Here is a 9,139-nt window from a genome sequence, read left to right as displayed (position 1 = left end):
AACCAGGCTGTCACCCACCACTCCCTTCCAGCCCCGCGGCGCAGTGGCCGGATCCAATTTTGCGTCTCCTAGGGCCTGGAAGCGCCGGAAAAACCCCCGCCCCGGGTGCGGTCGCAGGGCGGGTCACGTGACTCCCGCTGGAGGCCCAGGGGCTGGGGCAGCGGGCAAGTGCGCATGCGCACTTTTTTTTTGGGCTTGGACGCAACCACTGTCAGCTCTCCCCCCTCTTTCTACGACTTCACCCTTCCTGACGTGCTCTCCTTTGCCCCCGCCGATTGGTTATGTTATGGCAGACATGTGGAGGAACCAATCACGGGGATGTGTTCAGACACCGGCACGCGGAACAGGTTGTATCGGACCAATGGGAAACCCTCGGAGCGGACGCGCCCCAATTGGGCAGGGGAGGGCCGAGTGGGCGGTGCTTCCTCGGCATGTGGGCGGGGGAGGGCGAGGATCAGCAGCCGCAGAGGCGTCGACGGCGGTGGCGACGACGTTCCTTAGTTTTCGGTTTGGGCTCATTGGCGCTGGCACGGCTGCTGGGAGGGCTCGGTTGTCAGCAGCGGCGGCCCTACGGCGGGGGGCCGCGGCGCCATGGGGGGACGGTAGACGGGTTCCGACTCTAGAGGCGAGAGGCGGCGGCGGTCCTCCGGCCCTCGGCGACCTTCGGCGGGGCCCAGGGGTGGGGAGGCCCGGGGCGGGGGTCGTCCCGGGCAGCGCGGGGCCGCGGGGCGGGGCTCGCAGGTCGTCGGGGAGCAGGAGGCCCGGGCCGCCGCGAGGAGCCGCCGCCGGCCGCTGGGCCCCGCCACCGGGCCTGTTGACGACGACGCTTCCGCGGGAGCCTAGCCTGAGGAGGACGCGGCGGCGGCGGCGGCGAGGCCGCGGGAGGCCGCGGAGGATGGAGGAGCGGAAGGAAGAGGGCGAGGCAGAGATTCAGGAGCACGGGCCCGAGCATTGGTTCTCCAAGTGGGAGCGGCAGTGCCTGGCCGAGGCCGAGCAGGACGAGCAGCTACCCCCGGAGCTGCAGGACGAGGCGTCGGCCGGGGCGCAGCCCGAGCACAAGCAACAGAAGCTGTGGCACCTCTTCCAGAACTCGGCCACCGCCGTGGCCCAGCTCTACAAAGGTGAGGGTCGCCGCCGCCATCTTGCCGCCGCCGCCTCGGCCCGACCCTCGGCCGAAAGCCCCGGGCGGCCTCCCCGGCCCGGCCGCCGCCCCGCTGCCCCCTCCTCACAAGATGGCGGCGCGGAGGCCGGGCCGCGGGGGCGCCCGGGGGAGGCCGGGGCCGGCGCGGGGGAGGTCTGCTTTGGGGGCCGGCCCCGAGGAGGCCGCCCGCTCCTCGGGCCTGGCTGCCGGGGGGCCCGGGCCGGGGAGGGCAGGGGAGGAGCCCCCAGTCACAAAATGGCGAAGGGAGGCGACAGGGCCGGCCCTATTGTGCCCGAAGCCGGCCTCGGGGCGGGGACAGGGCACCTCCCTGCGCCGTGGCTGGGCCTCGGGCTGCGCCCCGGACCCCGAGGCTCCCCTTCCGCCCCTCCGCCGACCCCCTTTCTGCCTTCCTCCCAGTCACTGTGGGATCCCGAAACCCTGGAACAAAATGGCGAAACCTAATATGGCCGTTCCTGAATGATTGACGCCCCAATAACATTTCTTTCTCCGTTTTTTTTTTTCCTCCTCCCCTTTCCCACTTTTTCAGACCGAGTGTGTCAGCAACAAGGACTTTCTCTCTGGGTCCCCTTCCAAAACGCAGCCACCGCCGTCACCAACCTCTACAAAGGTAAAGATAACCTTGCTGCATTGCCGATTAGGGGAAGGGCGCCTGCGTCAGGGTGAAAGGCCCGCGTTCCAAGTGTGTGGGCCGCCTGTACCCGGACCCAGACTGCCGGAGTGTTTGCTCCTGTATCCAAAGGTGAACCCTGAGTGTCTTGCAACTTGGAAATGGTGGTATTCTAGCGAGATCGAGGATCTTCAGCTAGGGGCGATTTTGACGCTCTCCCCCCCCCCCCCCCCCCCCTACATTTGGTTACGTCTAGGGGCATTTTTGAATGTCATCACTGGGGGGGCTGCTGAATATCCTGTTCGCTAGAGGCAGACCCATTACCCTCACCGCCCCCCCCCCCCCCTCCCGCCTCCCGCCTCCATGCCCCAAATGTCAAATAGTGCAGAGGTCAAGAAGCCCTCAGCTGACTTTGGGTGAGAGGAGCTTCTCTTTGGAAAAGGCGCCCAAGGGAAGAAAGTTTATGGTTTTGCACCTCGTGGCGGTGGGGGGGAGGGGGCGGCGTGTGGAGAATTGTAGGCACCTTGTGGAAAAGATTCTTGTGATGGACAGCTTCGAGCATGATCGTTTGTAGCATTTATAAGTGCGATGTAAACTATCTAATTGAAATAACCTGTGCCCATCTTAACACGCTGCGCTTCCCTAGCAACTTCAAGTATTTATCTTGAAAACTACCTTGTATCTGCTTGTACAATATTGACAGGAAATGTGTGATCTGAGTGTGAGTTAAGAGTTGTGTTTTATGGTAGTGCCTTTCTGGAGTTAATTTTTCTCTTCTGTGATGACACGAAGATATGTTAAAGTAAACGTTCTTGCCCATTGTGCTCTCTTAGTGACAGTGGGTTGAGATTTTGTGCCTTATTGATTTTGAAGATTTGGAAATTTGGGTTTAATTTTTGGGGGGGGGGGCAAGGTTTCTATGGAAAAAGGATTTGAATTTGACTGTTAATTTTAATAAAGATATGATTAAATGCTTTCAAACTTCTAGAAGCTGCTGGTAACAGTAATGGAACTTAGTGCATTTCAAAGTTATCAAAATAGGCTGTGGAGTGACTTGATTCTTAGATTCTTTTTTGTGTGTGTAAGAATGTACAAATGATGGTAGCATTCTATAAGAAAAATACTCTATTGTGAGATTTTGTGGGTAGAATTTGCATTTTTTTGAGAATGTAAACTGAAACTGGTGAGTAAAGTGTTAATTTTAGGGAATGAGGAACTGATAGTTCAGGCTTATCAAGAAAAGGGAAACAGTTAAAACGTGCCCTAGTGATCAACTTTGATTTTATTGTTAATCCTCATCTGAGGATATTTTTCCATTGATTTTTCTAGAGAGAGTGGAAGGGAGGGAGGGAGATTAACAGAAACAGATATGAGAGAGACTGTCAATTGGTTGCTTCCCCTGCACATTACCTACAACCCAGGTAAGAACTAACCTGCCTGATGCTCAGAACTGCATCAGCCTGGGTGAGTTCCTTAAATTTTGACCCCTGAGTAATTTGCTAACATCCATTAGTGCTTGAGGGTCTGGTATATTCTCTGGGATGGCTCTTGGTTTCATCCAGACAGGGAAATTTGAAGTAAGACATAGAATTCATTTTTTAAAATACTCGGATTTCTTGGAGTATAACTTACATGCTTTAAAATTACCCTTTAAAAGATGTAAGCTTGAGCTTGACAAACACTGTTAAGAAATTCTATCTCCACCACAGTCCCTAAGCAACCACTGATCTGATTGTTGAATATATGGTTTTTCCTGTTTCCATAATTTCATAAATAGAACCTTACAGTATGCAGCCTTTTGTGTATGGCTTCTTTTGCTGAGATTGAGTTCACGTTGCATGCATTAATAAATAGCGCAGTGCCTTTTTTTCTTTTTCGTTTTGTTGAGTAGCTTTCTGTTGTATGATGGTACCATGGGGTATCCGTTTGCTTGTTGCAATTGGCTTTTTACTTAAAGGGGAAGGCAACACATTTTTAGTGCCTTGTATGTGCCAGGTTTGCCTAGGTCAGTGGTCGGCAAACTGCGGCTCGAGAGCCACATGCAGCTCTTTGGCCCCTTGAGTGTGGCTCTTCCACAAAATACCACGTGCGGACGTGCATGTACAGTGCGATTGAAACTTCGTGGCCCATGTGCAGAAGTCGGTATTTTGTGGAGGAGCCACACTCAAGGGGCCAAAGAGCTGCATGTGGCTTGAGAGCTGCAGTTTGCCGACCACTGGCCTAGGTTATACAAAAATAGGAATGTTTTCTAGTTTTATTACTATTTTTTTTTTTTAGTTTTTGGTGCTCTTGTCTACAAGATTCTACTTCTTTAGGGCTAAAGCTGGCAGTTTTCTTTAGTGCAAATTCTTCATATAAGTAGATGGGCTTAGAAGCTGAACTTTGAAATCTCCATTTTGATTACTTGATTTACAAAAAGTCTATTAGTTTTATTTGTTCAGAAACAATGTAATAGTCATTTATTTAGAAATAAACATCACCTGAGGTTCTTGCATTATTGCAAATGCTGAATTGCAAATGCTGAATTGTTAGACTGAATTACTCTTACTTTGTATTTTATTTTTGTTAAATGCATTCCTTTGTACCTGATAGAAAAGGTAAGTTGTGGTTTGTGGAGTTTGGTAGGGTAGCAACATTTTTTATCTGATTTAAGGAGAGTATGGATAGTGCTCTGCAATTACATTGTTATTCCTTTTCAGGGTGTGGTGTAGAGAACACAATTCAACTATGGGAATAATTGAATACCCTAAATAGGTCTAATAAAATTGGCAAGGTAGTGTCACAAGTGTATGCAGCATTAAGTAGTGGTAAATTTCAATCAGAATGTTCACAGTTCTGATTATTTAAATGTAATTTACAGGGGGGCAATTTGAGGGGATCTTTTTAATTGGGTGATGCTCCTTTATTTTGTATGATTAAGCAATTAACCTAGCAAGCTAAAAAATGGCTCATTTTGCAGCCTAGGGGTAGCTTGGTACATTCATCAACTTCTTCATAATCTCTAAAAATGAACACATTGGAAGGTCAGAAATGAGGTACAAGCCTAGAAGAGGGCCCCTGTGGTCTTATGAAAAATTGAACATTATGTTGGTTAGGCAGAAAATGTAGTTGGAAGGATTTGGAGGAGGGTGAGTTGGGATATGCCCCCTCAGTGTGGACAGAATTCAACAAAATGGAGTGCATGCTTCCTTCTCCACAAAGTAGGGCCAGACTTTGCCAGCCTTTTTTGGAAAGGGGAAGGAAAATCCTGATGCTGGTTCTTGTTTTTATGTTGATTTGATAACTCTAAAGAGGGCGATGTTCGTTCAATATTTAGTCAGGTTGTGTCTCCTTTGCCTAGTCTAGTGCATTTTTTGATGTCTGCAACTAAAGGGAGTAAAAAGTTACTGAGATCATTTTAATATATTCCAGGTTGATGCTTACTGGGAAATACTGGCCAAGCCTGTGTGTTGCTTCTTAAATCCACCATCCACCCACCACATTTTCTTAGGTGATTGATTTCCAGTCTCTGTCTTTTGACTCTTTAGGAAAGTACATATTCTCCTTGTCTAATTCCAGATTCCTCCTTCCTGGGGCTACTTGTTCAGGTTGTCTTCTAGGACAAGGCCATCCTAGGAGCCTCACATGGTCAGACTGAGGTGTCAGCTGGTGCTCAGCTCTTCATCAGCCCCTATAAGCTAGTGCTTTTGATCTTAACCTGTAGAGCCACTTCTTTGTTTCTCTTAGTTTGTGAAGGTTTTTCTTCTTTAATTCTTTTTTTTATGCTATGCCTTGTTTGCTTCTTCGCATTTTAAAACTGCTTCTGAAACTTCAGTTGCATGCTGAGTTCTACCACATGTTGAGAGCTTTCTCTTGCTATTGTTTATATTAAAGATGTTTCTGGTCTCCCTGTTAATAGCATTTGCCCCAGGCCAGCAACCTTATGGAGTCTACTGCTGGATTATCTGAGTTCAGAATTTAGACTTAATATAACATAGCTGTAAACTCCTGGAGACAGACAGTGGAGCAAGATGTTTCCCCATTGTGCTCCTTCATTTTCTTAACTGTAAGTGGTGGGGATTAGTATTCACAGCTTAGTACAAAGCTCTTAGTTTAGTGCTGGCATATAGTGAGTATTCAAGTGTTAGGGCTGACTGTTGGTGATCAGGTTTTATTTTTTCAGATGTTTCTGGCTGTGGGCAGTACTGAAGAGGAAGGGAAGATATTCTAATTTATTTTTTGTCTATACTTTTTTTCTTGTGTTGGAATAAACTTCATGGTGTGTACTTTACTTCATTTTCCCCTAAAATGGCTAAGTATAATAAAATTTTCAGGTGAAAAATAGTATGCTTTTTGAGACATCTTGGTGCTAAATTCTGTTTATAATATGTTGTCTCACTACAGTGGGCCATTTTGGATATATATGTATTATACACACACACACACACAAATATATACATATAAACTGAAAGTGAACTGAACATACTGAAAATCTGTGGATTGATGTATAAGCAAATGGGCAGACGAGCATATGCTACCTGAAGACATACTGGGATTTCAGCTTTTTACAATTTTTGGAGCTTGTTTGTGACTATCCTTGCTGCAAAAACTATTGAACTTTAAGACTTTGTACAAAATGCCTTAGTATGGATCACAATTAGAAACTCTGTCTTAAATTGTATTAAACTTATAAGGAGCAGTAGTGGCCTAAGTTATTCCTAATATTGTTATTAGATTCTGTCTGTAATTTTTAAAAAATATATTTTTATTGATTTCAGAGAGGAAAGGAGAGGGAGAGAGAGAGAAACATCAATGATGAGAGAGAATCATTGATCAGCTACCTCCTGCATGCCTCCTACTGGGGATTGAGCCCACAACCTGGGCATGCCTGGAATCAAACCCAGTCCAGAGGCCGATGCTCTATCAACTGCGGCTCGCGAGCCACATGCAGCTCTTTGGCCCCTTGAGTGTGGAGTACACTAAGTTAATAACAATGTACCTACCTATATAGTTTGTTTAAAAAATTTGGCTCTCAAAAGAAATTTCAATCGTTGTACTGTTGATATTTGGCTCTGTTGACATGAGTTTGCCGACCACTGGGCTAGGGCTGTTTGTAAGTTGTTGTTTTTTAAAAAATATATTTTACTGATTTTTTACAGAGAGGAAGGGAGAGGGATAGAGAGTTAGAAGCATGGATGAGAGAGAAACGTCGATCAGCTGTCTCCTGCGACACCTCCTATTGGGGATGTGCCCGCAACCAAGGTATATGCCCTTGGCCGGAATCGGACCTGGGACCTTTCAGTCCGGAGGCTGATGCTCTATCCACTGTGCCAAACCGGTTAGGGCTGTTTGTAAGTTCTTATAGAAGACAATAATTTTACTTAATGTGTAAAAGGATGTTTTGGCAGCAAATAACCAGAAAAATACAAGTTAGGCTGGCTTCAATGGTATGGACATGGATTGGCTCCTCACTTGGAGGGTGAGGTTGACTGAATTCAGTGGCTGTCTCCCTGGCTCTGCAGCTCTGCACTCTTGTGTACTCACACATGTATGTATGTATGAGCTTTGTCTTCAGGCTAATTACAGTAAGTTGGCAACTCACATCTTAGAGCCACTCAGTAAAGCTTAGAAGAGCTGGGAAAGTTTTTTCCCCAGGAGCTACTAGCAAATGACTTCTACAGTTTCTTGGCCAAAATTGGGTCACATGCTTACTCAGAGCTCAGCATCATAGCCACAGTTTGGGATTGTGCAGATTAACACATAGAAATCTCTAAGACATAGGCCAGGGACCGCACGTTTTTGGGCAAAATGCACGTTATTTAAATCATAACTACAGATCATAATGCACTTTAGGTGTTGTTTTTCAATAATTATAACATTTTTATTTACAAAAACAATTAAACAATTAAAGTTCCTAGTACTTTTTTAACGTATGGTACTGCGTAAAACATTTTCCTCTATGAGGAGGGACCAAACAAAATTTACATAAGTATCTAGATTCGCTCCTTTTTCTATGGGCGGCACAAACTCTGCAGGCTCTCGCAGGAAATTTTTTCTTTCCACTCGCTGGAATACACGTAGGTTCATGCTGCTTCATATCACCTGACAACCTTTTGGGTGGATCTTTACGAGGTGCTCTCCTTGCACCCCCAGGGGAAGGGCCGGACAGATTTGTCTCTGGTTCCGGAGAGCCTTCGTTATTGTCATCCGTTATCCAGTCTCTCGCCACCGATAGCAGAAACTGTTTATACTTCATTTTTGCTTGTGGATTGAGGACGTTATACACTCTAAATGAATTGAAAAGTCCACAGTTTATAAGGTACAGCGCTACTTTTTTTTGTCCATTTCATCGTTTTCCTTAGAATGGAACAGCACGAAAGGAAGTGTATCAGTTTCATTGGTTTCCTTCCTTTTTCTGAGAGAGGGCATTTCTAAAAGCGCCAGGAACTTGAAGACGATGACTATTCAAATGACCAAAATACAATGTAACTGCAATACTTTATGGGTTTGTGCAATTATATAGTTTTTCGTAGATTGACCTGCACGGTTTCCACCAATGAGATCGCTTCATTCGATGTGGACAAGACAGTGTGTTGACATCTAAGGTCCATAATAGATGGCGCGTGAAAAACAAGAAAACTCATGAGCGGTCCTTAACAGATGGCGCGAGAAACAAGAGAAAGCTTGTGAGCGGTACGAAAGGTGTTAAGGACTAAACCACATGTTCCACCCCTTGAGCAAATTTGCTGCAGAAGCTTCCCCAAGAGCTATTCAAACAAAAACTTGGAGGGCCTTTAGAAAAGGAAGAAGGATGGGATGCCAGGCAACTGTGGCTGCAATGATTCTTCCTTGGTTCCTGCCCTTTGTTTTGTGTGTAGGTGAAGATTAAGTAAACATGTAATTAGCTAGAAGTTAGTGCTTATTTTTGGATACTACCTCTTTGGGGGATACATAGTTATTTTCTTAAAACAATTTTATTTTGGCTATGACTCAGATCTTTGTTTCTTTTTTTTAAAAAAAAAAAGTTTTTTATTATTTTAGAGAGGGAAGGAAAGGGAGAGAGAGCTCAAAACATCAATAATGCATGTCCCACACTGGGGAATAAGCCTGAAACCCAGGCATGTGCCCTGATCGGGAATCCAACCAGTAACCTCTTAGTGCATGGGTCGACATTTCAACCACTGAGCTGAGGCACACGAGCAGGGCCAAATCTTTGTTTTTGATTACCCCCCCCCAGACTGTTGGGTTAGTGCAGATTTGATTCTTAAGTATTCCTTTGAAGAGTTGCTTTGATGTAGTGGTGTGCTCTTCTGGTTTGTAGATCCTCTAAGGCAGGGGTGGGGAACCCTTTTTTTGTGCCAAGGGCCATTTGGATATTTATAACATTATTC

The 9,139-nt window shown here is 46.4% G+C and overlaps 1 protein-coding gene across 2 annotated transcripts in view; it reads left to right on the top strand.

The window, feature by feature from the left end:
- Positions 1 to 434: 434 nt before the first annotated feature.
- Positions 435 to 9,139, top strand: part of LOC139009063 (HUWE1-associated protein modifying stress responses 1) — a 29,558-nt gene continuing 20,853 nt past the window's right edge. For both annotated transcript variants that reach the window (XR_011471261.1, XM_070412998.1), the window contains exons 1-2: positions 435 to 1,121; positions 1,689 to 1,769. Coding sequence is in view for 1 of the 2 variants with exons in the window: in XM_070412998.1 (XP_070269099.1) it covers positions 896 to 1,121; positions 1,689 to 1,769 (307 nt within the window). In the remaining variant the exon portion in view is untranslated. The remainder of the gene's footprint in view (positions 1,122 to 1,688; positions 1,770 to 9,139) is intronic.

This window comes from Myotis yumanensis, unplaced genomic scaffold, assembly GCF_028538775.1.
Source record: "Myotis yumanensis isolate MYYU_CA2020_CCGP unplaced genomic scaffold, mMyoYum1.0.hap1 SCAF_4, whole genome shotgun sequence".
Classification (NCBI taxonomy): domain Eukaryota; kingdom Metazoa; phylum Chordata; class Mammalia; order Chiroptera; family Vespertilionidae; genus Myotis; species Myotis yumanensis.
Note: the sequence above shows the minus strand (reverse complement) of the source record. Positions and strands in the feature narration are given on the sequence as shown.